Below are 13,990 nucleotides of genomic sequence, written 5' to 3' on the forward strand. Positions count from 1 at the left end.
ATTTTGAATGAATGATTTTAACATCATAAGCCAATAATAGCTCCACTTTCCAGCTCCAAACTGAGGAAACTGTTAGCTGGGATGAATGCTAGCACCAACACATTGAAATCAATAAAGAAAGATGGAGGACCCATTTTCTGGGATTTTCAGGGCCCAGCCAAATCTGTGGGCAGGCCTGATGAGACAAGAATTAACAAGTTTGTACACCCAACAGTTTTTAATATGTGCTTTTCTTTGCATAGCACAACAATAAGAATGTAAAGCGTCAACCCTAACCTTCTACAAAAACAAAGTGAAGATTCTTTGGTTAAGCAACTTTAACTTAAAACATTCGTAATACCTTTTAAAGATTAATTAGTTGGAATGGAAAAATAAAGACTCCAGACTTGTCTGACAAGGTTTATTTAAAAATAAAATTGCCACTGTCTAACCATATGAGCCGGGAACAGAACAAAACTGTAAAGCAGCCCTTAAAGAAATCAAACTGAAGCACTGTATCCATTTTAAAATCAGAATTCACAGAAACAAACGGGGGGATCCACACCAATGGCAAACCTTTTCAGCATACAGTGAAGTTCATAAGGTTTGTGAAAGGGAAGATCAGCACAGACAGAATAAACAGTAGGAATGTGACATCATATTTAAAGGCATGCAGACCTGCAACTGTCATCTTCCATCATATGACAGCTCAAAGAAATCAAACAAGGACAGCATTACAAAAACACAATGTTACCTTTCTGCAGTGGGGAAAACTAAGGTTCAGAAATTGAAGCTTAGGGAATAAAAGTAGTTTAAATGCACTATCCTCACCTTTAGACATGGTATGAACAGAGCAGCCTTCCTATAGAACTTCCCAAATTACTGTTAAAAGTCCTCTGCAACATTCAGTCTTACCTTAACAAAGGTGGTGATTTTTAAACTACGTACATGACTCATAAGAAGTAAGATAATCTAAACAGCAACAACATTTAAAACAATCAAATAGAAACGCATCTTTATTTGCCCATACTGACCAAATCTTCAGCAATCTGAGGCCATACTTCCACAGTCCAGGGGGAGGGGGAACTAATCCTCAGCAAAAATTAACTTAAACGTAACGAGGGGAGATGAACAAGTACAAAAAATAGCTGCTATTAGGCTGTAAAAGCAGACATAGAGAAGGGGTGAGGGTCTGTCTGATTAGGGGAGCATTAGGTGGGACTTATTGTCTTCCGCACTCAGTCTTCTGCTGGAGTAGGGCTTCGGTTTGGACTTGCTGAACGGGAACGACTGAAACAGAAACAGAGAAGAGTTAGCTTGCCACAGGGGAGGATGGAAGAATCATAAGAGAAAAAATATTATCAACAGATCTTTACTTATGGATGGGTGCTGCTTAGCTTAAATACCTGAGGGGAAAAAGTTGAGGAAAGTACTCTTGACTTACATTTTTTGAGAAATAACTGTCTTGTGTTAAGTGCCATCTACATACTCTAATACCCAGGGCAAAAACACCCTTAAATACATGGAAAGCTCTTGACAGTCTACCTAGGCTGGCCATACGCTAGATGATTTTTGACCAAATAATCCTCAAGGGCATCGTGTCAAAATGATTATTTTACTGCTCCTGATGGAGCAGGAGCCTCCCTGATCTGTTATCTTTCATATCAAATGATATTAACGATTCAAGATCAGGTTGCCTCAGACCAAACACCTGTAATAGACAATGAGAGCGAGCAGACCAGGTAGAGTCACTAACAGGAAGTTGCATCCTTTTCAAGCTCATCAACATGAGCTTTAAGTCTTCACTCCCAGGATTTTACCCTTAATCTATGACTCATCTTTTTATTTTATGCTGCAAAACAAAACAGAATGCATGCTCGGGCAACCACCTGAAGATGTGGAATGACCCTGATATTTGTTTGTCCTTTTGGGGTCACGTTTGATCGTGCAAGTTCCTGTGAGATTTCATGTCTGTGGAATCGTCATTGTAAATTGGTTACTGCAAACAGCAGCTTGGTCTCAGTCTGGCCAAATTGTGCACATTCAGAGGACTGAAAATGGTTGAAACCGTCCTTATGTCCGCAGTCTCCCATGTTTTTAGAATTCTTTAACATTTGTAAGTCATCTAGCGTGCAGCCAGCCTTACTCATAAAAGCGTGTTGGCTCAAAAAGGTGAACTGAACTGGTGGAAACTGCTCTTTACTAAAACTGTAAAAGACAACTATACTTTGAAAGCTATCACTGTATTCTGTACCGTTTGAACATCATAAATACTGTAATAAAGCTGCCTAATACAGCGATCTTGCAACATGTATTGCACAAGAATAAAATCATATCTGACAAAGCCTCCTCACACATCAGAATTCATGCTGCTTCCACTTCTTATCCACTCACTCTCCAAAGCACGCACACATTTGTACTCTGAGCATGCTAGTAAAAAGACTCAAACTTTAGCTTAGTTAGCACCAGTTTTCCAGACTATGTCAAACCTGTAAATATTCTGTCACCATGAACATAAGCTTGTCAGGGGGGTTGATTTTTGGTTACCTTTGCAGACAGTGGCAGAAACAACAAGTACAGAGAAGCGAAGGATGAAAGGACTGAAGGACGGATGACTACAACTTGTAGAGACACTGCGCTGGGAGCCTCTTGAAGACTGATCTCTCGTCAGCTCTTTCTCTCACTTTCAGAAGCTAAGACAGAGGCTGAAGAACTCTGGTAGGTAGATACGGGGGTCTGGTAGGTAGATTTTGGATTTTAAAAGGTAGTGGTCGAACTCTGATCTGTGTGGGTCAGCCCTCTGGTAGATCTGAAGGCTGTCTGGGTGACTCTAGTAGAACAACTGTATGTGTGCGCGGGCTGATCTCATCTGAGCGTGTGCGTCGGTTGAACAGACGGTCACCCTTTCACTGTGAGGAGGGTTCGGTCTGTAGGTCGACCTCTTTCTCGCTGTCTAACACCAGATGCAGACGAAGGCTGATCTCAGGTCAGCGCTATGTCACCCTCCCGCAGGACGTACACACCGCCAGCTGGCAGACCCTGGGCCTGGGATCAGCTGTGGTGTCAGTGCAGTGCGCAGCTCCCACCACACGCTTTAAAGAAAATATGAAAAATAAACAAAACTGTGCTGCAAAGATGCTTTACCCAAGTCACACCAATGGTGTTTTTGCCTGACCTCTGCTAAAATTTTCTTGAGAGCTCCCCTGAGCTAGCCAAATTCAGCTAAGAAAATTCAGAAAATTACAATTTTACCCCTAATCAATTCAACTTAACACATGTTAATCAAATGAAATATTTGACGTTCAGCATCAATTACTGTAAATAGAATTGGGTGCAGATACAAATAATAGGGTTTTTCTCATTCGTTTAAACTGCTTTAACAATTTATAAGCTGAGCAAAGACGGTCTTTTTTTTGTACTCTCTTTTCAAGATAAAGTGGGACAGCTTAAGAGCTACCTCGTGCTTCAAATCTGGGAAAAGAGAGCACAAAAAGACATCTTCTCTTATTCTTCCTTACACCAGACATGGGGAACAAGTCACTGACTACCCCTTCCCACTTCACTAAAGACCATCAGCAGAGGCAGGCAGCATGGCAGAAGTCGCAGGTCTCTCTGTGTCGAGGAGGTAGAGATCAGTTTGTCCATCTCAGCATCGCGTGGAAGGGGTCCAGCAGCAGCATGACGAAGCCGGGTGGTCTACTTAATAGTCTCCCTGCCTAGGATGGAACCCCTAGTGCTGGCTATCGAGGAGAACATAACTGAACCTCTCTAGGAACGCAGAATAGTTGTGGTCTCAGCTGATACCTCAAATCTAAAGGGGTCACTCTAGAACTAGAATTCTAACTCGTTGCCCAACTGAGCTGTTGTATACTCATAAAATATCTTGGCAAAACACTGACAACTTGCATGACTAAGCACAAGAAATTTATCAGACAGCCTTTATCTTGTTTCAGTGAATAAAAGACATCTAGACTGAAGGGTTACCTGTTCCTCTTGTTGTTAGCTGATGGAGAGCGGGAGCGAGACCGAGAGACAGAGCGTCCTCTGGGTGCAGAGCCAGAACGAGATCTAGATCTGGAGCGACTAAAGAGAAGGAAAATATGTTAGCATGATGCACTTTCTCTAAATAAAACTGAAACTGTGCATCTGCTAAGATGCATGTGAAAATATTTGCAAACCCAAGCAGAGAAGGATATCCCAGGTAGGCTGAAGCTGCTGAAAGAGGCAGACTGACACACTTCCTGCCTCTCAAACATTAATATCAACCTGCTTGTCAAGACACTTGAGTAAAGAAGTCCTCTGTTGTTTTTCTCTAGTCTGTTTGGTCTTTTACAGTTTTTACAGGACTCATAATTCTAGCTTTAGCCACAACTAACCATTTACAAATGTAGTAAACAAAAGACACACATATAAAATAAATTTAAAGCATGTAAAAAATGAGGCAAAACTATTTAACACTGTATGGATTGCTTTACAATCATGTCACCAGGAGAGAATGGTTCAAGGATGACAACTGCGTCTGGCACAAGTGGTCATTATTACTTTACAACCTACCTTCTAACCGGAGTCCTGGACTTAGAACGGGCTTGGGAGCCAGACCTAATAAGAGAGGAAACAAGTTCAGCTTAATTACAGTTATAAAAGGAACAATGGCATCACTTGAGAGCCAGACAACCCAAGTGAGATTAACAATATCACACATCCTACTCATACACAGATCCCTAACAAGGGTTAATGTCATCTCTGTAGAGTTCAGTCAGATTCTGCTGCAGATTGAATTAACTGTGAGTCCCAGCTTCATCTAAATACACCTTGCCGGCTCTCCATTCAGCAGAACAATTAATCCTATGGTCATTAGATTTAATCCCATTAAAACAAGCTGTATTTTTACCTGCTCCTGCGCCTTGAGTAGGATGGAGATCGACGACGGCTCCTGAAAGAGGATAAGGACATTTATAGAAAAGGATATAAACAAGACACATCAACTACAAGACTAACTAGCCCACACCAATAAATCATTTTGCCCTTCTTTTTTTTAACAATAATGAAGAGCCATTAAAGATAACACTCCTAATCTAGACTGTGAGCCAACCTTTCATAAAGAATTACCAAACAGAACGAGTATTTCCTGTTTGTTAAAGGGTGGGTTCGAGTTTCTGTGCTGACATACCTGCTGTAGCTGCGGCTGCGGGATCGAGAGCGGTAACGGCGTCCACGGGACCTGGACCTGGACCGGGACCTAGAACGAGAGCGGGACCTGGAATAGAGAGAAAATATGATTAACTCTAATTGTCTTCTGCTCTGATGGTGCAGGAAGTTGAATAATGTCGTAATGAGATTCATGCGCATCAACAAACAACATGCATTTTAAATCTTATCAGCAATAACTTCATGCAGGTCTGAATGTATTTCTTCACCTGCTGCGACGGCCTCCTCCTCGCTTGCTAAAGCGGTAGCAGTCATAGGCATAGTGGCCCCTGTCCCCACACTGATAACACCTATCATTAGGGTCAAACTGGCGTCGGCTAGGGCGCCCACGGCCCTTCCTGGAGAGGCCTGTTGACATTTCCACTCGAACACGAGAACCACAGAGAACCCTGAGGAGAAAGAGGCCAGTCAGATGAAAAGAAGACTTTTTTTTTAAGCCTGAAATAATCTTCATGCTAGACATAAAGATAAAAAAAATCTTTATTAAACCAATTCCTACATTTAGTTTAATTTCTATCTGTACAACACACAGCACAGTTCTTAAAGTCATTGTTGATTGAAAGAAAGATAAGTTTACCACCAACATGTACTATAAAGCACAGCTGCTGATCATACTCAAAGCTTTTTCCCTCTTTGGCTTTAAAATTTGGATGTTATTTAAAAGAATGTACAGCAATCTTTTGAAACTTACTTTCCATCCATTCCTTTCACAGCATCTTCTGCATCTCTGGGGTCCTCAAACTCAACAAAAGCAAAGCCAGGTGGGTTTCGTGCCACCCACACGCTCCTCAGCGGGCCATAATAACTGAATGCTCGCTCCAGCTCTCCCTTGGCAGCACCGTTGCCCAAGTCACCCACGTACACTTTACAGTCAGTGGCCCGGGATGAGCTACGGGACGATGAATAGTAGGATGACATCCTTCCTTACCTGTTAGGAGAAGGGAGGAAGAGCATATGGGCCATTAATCAAATTAATATAATAACTGGTCACCTTTTATGTCATTATCAAGTCATTTTTAGACTAGAAAAGCACTTGGAGAGCGCAGACCTCCGCCATTAGCCCCATCTCCCAATAGTAAATAATCCATCAAAACATTCCTGGATCCAGACGGATCAGTCCCAAAATCTAATCAGTTCTTCCTTATGCCATTTCTGACATTTCCTGAAAATTTCATGAAAATCCATCCATGACTTTTTGAGTTATGTTGCTAACAAACAAACAAACAAACAAACCCTGCCGATCACATAACCTCCTTGGCGGAGGTAATAAATGCAGGTGCACTGTTTAAATAAATAATAGTAACAAAAAATATAGGGATTAAACAGAAATAAAAAAGCAATGTAAAAATGCCACCCTAACATTTGGGAAACTTGATTCTGCCAGAGATACATTGATCATTCGAGAACATAAGATACAAATAATCTAAATTTACGACTAAACCACATGACAAACACATAGAAAGAAAAGACAGAAAAGGGACATAACGATGCAGACAACACAGACCACAATATTGTTTTTTTCTGGTTTTCTATTCTTTATAAAGACACAAAACTCAGGTATGTTTCATTAATAAGGAATTGTTTCACTTTGATTCTCTGACAGCAAAATAATAAAATATTCCATTATAGCAATTGACTTTGTATAAAATAGAAAACTTAAAAATTTTAGGTTTTAAGGTCAGTTTTTGAACAAATTTGTCAACCACTGTGATGATTCTCTGAAATCTGAACATTTCCAAGACAAAAGAACTGATCATTGATTTCAGAACTCATGCTCTAGATAAAGAGAAAAAAACATTTAAAAATAACAGGTAACTGAAAGTGTGGAAAGCCAAAAGTATCTTAGGACTATTATAGACTCCCGAATAGACTGTAGACTCCTGAAGAGTATAATATCCTGAAACTATGCTGTATGTTATCCTTGTCTCAAGGTTTTGTAACCTTTCTCTAAAACAGAAATGTCAAGTAAGTAGTCATAGAGGAATGTCACCTTTGTCCATCAGATCTTTATAATCCCTTAAACTCTGGGTTTCACCTTGTTTACCCTGCCCTTTCAATTTGTTACCCCAAATGTGGGGAAAAAATGACTACAGAGACACCTCTGTACCTGGATTCACAACACTATTTAACAAAGTACACATAAGAGGATGCAAGTTAACTGTGAAAGTTTATTTAAAAAAAATACCAGTAGGTGTCTTTGAAAGCACTTCATCACGACACTTCATCAATGGTGCTCATTTCCCTGTATCTTAATGTTAGACCATCACTGGGTATTCAGTGCTTACTTTGTTGCTCATTATTCTAAGATCACCCACTTTGTGAGTACATGTTAACATTTATATGAAAAATTTATGACCACATAATATTGTTACATATTCGATATTTAAAACTGCACTTCAATTTGTGTGAGTATGTGTATATAAACCAAGATGCATAAATATATATTTAATGAGCTACAAAAACCAGAAATGAACTTACATGATATGAAAACAGAATCTGTCTATGAAGAGTTACAATTTGGTATGCGTAAATGATACATATGTAAAAGACCACAGTGATACAACTGACTAACAAATGTTATTGATTTGGATGACATAAAAAATGTTTTTAATTTGTGGAAGAAAGCTCTTGTATTGCTATGTTTTTTTCTATTTTGTTTGAGGCTATTACTATTTAAGTATGACCATTTTCACACACCCTGCCAACATATATTTGAAAACAGTTTCAAGTATTTTGGTCGGATGTGTCTTAGCACTGCTGGTAGTATGTGTTGCTTCTATATTAGGAATAGCTAAACTCTTTAGAAAAATGACCTGTCCCGGGATTACCTGAGCATTCTTTATCCTTGTAGAGTTCCTAATGAAAATGCATATTCCCTTTAAAGAGATGACTTAGATAATCCGTCTAATGAGACGATTATAAAGATTTTGAGGGGATTTAATAAGGAATTCTGCCCCTATTTACATGCCTCGCTAATCCGACAAGAACTGGGCTAATCCTTACCCCGAATTACATAAAAATTAGGAGGCAGCAGGATGAAATAATCTCTGGAGTTTGTGCAGGTTTTGGTACCAACAGCGCCACAGCGGTGAGTGTGAGCGCGCCAAACATGGAGCCCCCTGATCCCATTACACCAAAACCAATGCAGTCCTCATATATTACAAATTACGCACAATCAATGTGAACTAAAACGTATCAATTATAACTGGAGCTGTACTTATAAGTGCTATTTACCGAATTTAATTTTGAGGACAAACACAGATCAATCCATATTACCTAGTGCACTAGCCACAGTCAAGACATATAACCGTTCATTTCAAGGAAGAATGACCGTTAAATTTCAATTTGATGAAGGCAGGCGATCTCACTAAAATAATTCAAGATAAGCGCTTCATAAATGCAACATATTTCCGAGTTTTATTAGGAAATAAACAAGAATTGGTCGAAGGCCTTGCTCCGAGCCTCACCATAAACAATGGCGGTTACACGAGTTAGCTACGTTACCTTCTTCCGCTGCTCCGATGATTTCTGGATGAGCTCCGGGCGGAGAGGAGATGCAATATTCACCGACAGACGTCTGATTAGATATTTAACTGCCTACTGATTATTTATTGTAGAATAAACCATTAAACAGCCACACTTGAGCATCCACGAAGCCTCCACATGTCTCTCGAAGAGGTTGACCGGGTTGACCACCAGCAACGGACTCCAATCTCACGAGCGATCCGCTTTACTTCCGCATCTGCGCACTGTGACTTCAAAAGGCGGATATTCAGGGCTAGAAGAAAAGAGCTTAAATGTGATTGACGGTGAAGGTGAGAGTTTTTTAGGAGCCTTTATACAAACGGATAATGTTTGGAGTAAATGTTAACACAAGGTCTGCAATATAGTGTCATGAGAAAATCCACGTTTCTCTGTTTCCAAAGCCAGAAGCAGATGTATTTGGTTTTCAAGAAGGTCATTCATATTTGGGGTGAATTAATGTGGAACACCCAATGGAGCAATGATCTATTGTTGTCTCATGGCTCCAAAGAGTCAGCAGGAAATGCGATCTAAAAGGACAACTTTAAAGATAAAGAACTGGAAATAAAAGCTGATGTTAAAGAATACAGGGATTTTTTCTGATTGAAATACAATGTCCAAATTTGTTCGTCGGGAAATCTTTTTACCAAAAAATCCACTAACTAATTTGGCAGGTTGAATTTATCTGTGAAAAATCCTGGGCTGTGATCTAACTGGAATTGGCTGTTAGCACCAGTGTTTGAGAACATTGTTAGTGTGTCCTTATTGCGGTGAGGCTGTTATGCGCACAAAGAGGGCGATTTTTCCCCAAAATGAACTCAAAGTGCAAGATTTGTGTCCACTTCATGCCAGACCACAAACTTTTTTAGTCATTTTTTGTGTTTTCTCCAGGCTGGATGGGAAAAAATATTTTTAACTTTGAAGTACGTTGTTCACCTGTATTCTACTGGACAATTGTTGATATTAACTATCTAAGACATGTCATAAGTCTACTTGCTTGGTTATCACAGAAAATGCAAAGAATAAACATTATTCTTACATTATTTAAAGAATATAACTTTTTTGTTTTTGAAGTTCTACCTTTTTTTAAAAGGTACTTTTACAAAGTTCAGTAGTAGCACTGATTTTACCTTACAGGCCTTTCTGTGGGCAATTTTGTAATCCATTCAAGTACTAAAATAATAACAGCAATTTATGTGATTATGTAATTGCACAGCCTGACATTGCAATTGCATTTAGATTAAATGTGCATTGCTAGTTTGGACACATGAATTTGACAACTTCCCTCAAGAAAAACAACTGGTGCAAACACCTACACTTCTACAATTGGTCACCCTTAATGGAGGCCTGGAGTTATCGTAACCTGACTGATATACAAACACTTGAAGCTTAAGTATTTAGTAAGATCACAATTTGATTACTTTTCATTACTTCCTCTTTTTCACCCACCTCCCTTCCTCATTTCTGCATTTTGTCACTCCTTGTTAGTCAGACTGAATTTACATGATCACTACTTTTCTTAACATTTTTTCCCTTGCACTCAATTTTTGACCTTCATTCAGAGATGAAGAAATACTCAAACACCCTTAAAACGCAAACTAACATCACTTACTTTGTGCTGTTTTCTTAGTTTTGGCTGTGGAGAAACAGTATGAGGTCGAAGCCAGATTTCTTATGAAGCCCAAGTAGTTCATCCTTTTATGCCCTTAGGGCAACTGTAACTCTAAAACCACTGGAGATGTCTTTGTACCTTTCACAGCCAATGGGTAAAATTTACAATTAATTGCATTGATCTTTATAATATCACTGATCAAGAGCAATTCCTTAACCACAGACATTGAACAGCTTATTAACCACAGAAAGAGACTTAGATCACTGGTCACATCTAAAATTATCTAAGGACTGATCGCTCAGTCCTAAAGTCCCCAACAACAGATTCTTCTTCATTCAAAGCTATGAGCATATTTATCGTCATTTGACAGTAATTGACCTTTTTTTGCTCGTGGTATTAATGTTGAAGGTTGATCTATGACTTCTGATTAGACAGGTCAGCAACAGAGAGGTGTTTTCATGGCAACATCTATCTTTTATTCGCTGGTGTGAAATATAACAGAAGGAATATAAGGGTGTCTTAAGAGGTCATTTTTACCTTCATGGCGGTTCTAGGTATAATTGGCCATTTATAAAATTTGGAGTTAAGCAAACATTTTTCATGACACCAGATGTAAAACAAACTGACAAGGACCGACAGACTTAACAATGTTATCAATACAAAGTCAGACACAATTACAGAACAGCCTTGGGTACACTTTACCTAATGGCAGTTCTAGTGTTAACCTTGATCATAACCCAAAACGTGATTCCAGCTTTTCAACTCAAGACTCAAATGAGAAATTTGCATCAGGTATCACCACAACATCTATTAAAAATGAATAACTATGACTGTTGAGGTATTTTATTTCTTTATTTTTATATTTCATTTTATTTATTATTAGGGCCCGAGCACCGAGTGGTGCAAGGACCTTATTGTATTTGCTAGGATTATTTTACTTACACATTTGCCGTCATTGCATGGACTTTTGAGACCCTTAACATTTCTGTATTTGCGGGAAACTTTGCACGTACATCTCGTGAAAATTTTGATATTTTTTAGGTCTCCAACATGAAAATTCAGAATTGCAAAAATAGCGCCCCCTAACAGTTTTCAAAGTTAAAGCCCCCTCCTTTGACTTTGTCGTAGATTCATGAAATTTTGTGTGCAGTTGCGGCTTGGGGAGATCTACAAAACAGCCTCTTGGGCCTACACTCTATCTCCAACAGGAAATCCGCCATTTTGAATAAATATGCAAAAAAGGGGCTGTTTTTGGCCTTTTCCAGGGGTCATATCTGGATTAACTCCTCTGAGGGATTTCATCCGATCAACTTGTACTTCGGCAAAAAGCTACATGACACATGGATGATGAAAAGTTATTCTCATTAGTCGAAAGGTGTGGCCATGGCGAGCCCTCAAATTTGCATTTTTCTTTGGTAAACAGGAAGATTGGACTAATATTGCTCAGGAATATTGATAGTCATGGCGTGCACCCATTCATATGTTCATATTTTTTATAGATCAAAGCACCACCTAATGGTGACAGGACATGTCAAGGTTTATGGTGAAAGCTACAGTCAAAAAATTATCCAAGATATCCACTTCAAATTTGTGTAAGGAAGGACTAAAGAAGTGGATTTAGCTTTGTGAAAAATAAAATTGACCTTTCATCAGAGGGTGTGGACTTGGCGGGGTGACAAAGTCAAGAGTTGCCATTTTGTCTCGCCAAAAATTTTTAAACAGTCATAACTCTAGTATACATGGTCGTATCTGAGACAGATTTCATGTGCTTGATAGCAGTCCAGGCCAGAACACATCCATACTGAAATTTGAAAAAATTATGTAGCGCCACCCTCTGGCAACAGAAAGTCACTACTCCTGAATTTCACATCGCAGTACCTACATGGTTGGACAAATCATACTGAAATTCACTCAGGCAATTCTCAAGGATTTGGCCTTACACATATACACTGGTCAAATGTCTATGTTAAAAGGCGTGGCCATGGTGATTTTTTGTTTGCCATGAAACAGGAAGTAGATTTTTCAAATGGTTATAAGACATCTAGAGCGATGAAACTTGGCAAAAAAAAAAAAAAAAAAATCTCATTAGCATTCTTAGATGATTGATGTTCATTTTGTAGGTGGAAAGGCGTGGCCATGGCGGCCCCTTAAACTGAAATGCTTCATCATGTGATAAAAGTGGCTGGTGCTCACTAAAAAATTTCCATTTATTAAAAGATTGGCCAAATCCTGCTGAAATTAGCCCAGGCACATTCCTCAAGGTTGATATTACTCAAATTTGAAGGTCAAAAGTCCTTACCTAAAATGGTGTGGCGGTGACAATTTTTCATTCCCCATGTAACAGGAAGTAGAATTATCTAGTGCTTACAAAACTTGTAAAGCCATGAAACTTGGCAGAAAAACACCCAGTAGCAAAACGAGATGATTGATAGGATGATTGTCGGTGGGCATGGCTTTTTGGCTCAGTAACGCCCCCGATTGTCGGTGGGCATGGCTTTTTGGCTCAGTAACGCCCCCTACAGTAATTTTAAAATTCAGCCTCTGCAGCAGGATTATCAGAGGATTTTGAAAATTCTTGAGCTTATGCATCATTTTCAGTTCTACAAAAAAAGCCTTTTGGACCCATGCCGTAAAACAAACAGGAAGTCTGCCATTTTAATTTTTGTGGTCAAAAAGTAGCACATTTAGCATGATTATCACAAAAGCCATTTTTACACAAAAACTACCCTCTGAGAACAGAATCTCTTTTCTTCTTTGTTTTTTGTTTGTTTGTTTGGTTTTTTTTAAAGGGATACTTCAACATTTTGGCAAATTCGTCCATTGCCATAATCCCTATAGTCTTAGTAATAGGTTCTATTAAGACTATAGGAATTATGGCAATGGACAAGGTTGCCAAAATGTTGAAGTATCCCTTTAAGGTTTGGTGTTTAAATGTCAATCAGATCCACTAATATGCCTGAAACTGCTGTAGTATGCATGCCAGGCCAGTAGTTGGCAGTATGACTGACAATGAAACACATGCATGCACACCTTTCCTTCCTCCTGGTGGTGTCAACAGACAAACATGGCTGACACACAAATGTTTGTGTGGACAGATGAAGTCGGGCTGCTTCCTAGTGACAATCAACCACAAAATAAATAGATATTTAAAAAATGGGAACATATAAACGTTGGCAGGAAGTGAGCAGCACAAACAGCACATTTTTGTGTGGTCTGTGCAGCAACAAGCCAAGATGAAGTCTCTGACAGACTACATGCAGAACATGGAGCAGAAGAAGAGACAGCTGGAGGAGAGCCAGGACGCTCTGACCGAGGAGCTTGCTAAGCTGCAGGCTCATGGTTCGCACATTTATATTGACCATTAAAACATCTTAGCTCAAGTAAAAACAGGTTCACTTGATGGAATTTTGCTCTTTGTTTTTCATCAGAGAAAACACGAGATGTCAGGAGAGGATAAGGAAGACATCGGCAGACACAATGGGGACGGGGACATAAAGGTGATGAGGAAACACGTCACTGAGAATCTCTGTTACAGAAATGTGAAATAGCTGAATGTTTTTGTGTCTGTGTGGCACAGAAAACTCTGGAGGAGCAGCTAGAGAACCACAGAGAGGCTCACCACAAACAGCTGAGCCGACTGAGAGACCAGATCAAAAACAAGCAGAGGAT

General features: G+C 39.4%; 1 protein-coding gene across 2 annotated transcripts; it reads right to left on the reverse strand.

Moving 5' to 3' along the window:
* Nucleotides 1-386: 386 nt before the first annotated feature.
* Nucleotides 387-8,933, reverse strand: srsf7a (serine and arginine rich splicing factor 7a). 2 transcript variants are annotated; one of them, XR_005992907.1, is made up of 9 exons: nucleotides 8,692-8,933; nucleotides 5,879-6,115; nucleotides 5,397-5,576; nucleotides 5,150-5,236; nucleotides 4,871-4,912; nucleotides 4,534-4,578; nucleotides 3,964-4,062; nucleotides 2,527-3,071; nucleotides 387-1,269 (listed from the first exon to the last, which is right to left on the reverse strand). XR_005992907.1 is itself a non-coding variant. In XM_041806207.1 (8 exons), the coding sequence occupies exons 2-8, from the start codon at nucleotides 6,103-6,105 to the stop codon at nucleotides 1,218-1,220; spliced, it is 732 nt and encodes a 243-aa protein (XP_041662141.1). In that variant the 5' UTR covers nucleotides 6,106-6,115; nucleotides 8,692-8,932; the 3' UTR covers nucleotides 387-1,217. The 2 variants fall into 2 exon arrangements, 1 of the variants encoding a protein (XP_041662141.1); XM_041806207.1 differs by lacking the exon at nucleotides 2,527-3,071 and having other exon boundaries at nucleotides 8,692-8,932.
* Nucleotides 8,934-13,990: the final 5,057 nt, after the last annotated feature.

Source organism: Cheilinus undulatus, linkage group 2, assembly GCF_018320785.1.
Source record: "Cheilinus undulatus linkage group 2, ASM1832078v1, whole genome shotgun sequence".
NCBI lineage: Eukaryota > Metazoa > Chordata > Actinopteri > Labriformes > Labridae > Cheilinus > Cheilinus undulatus.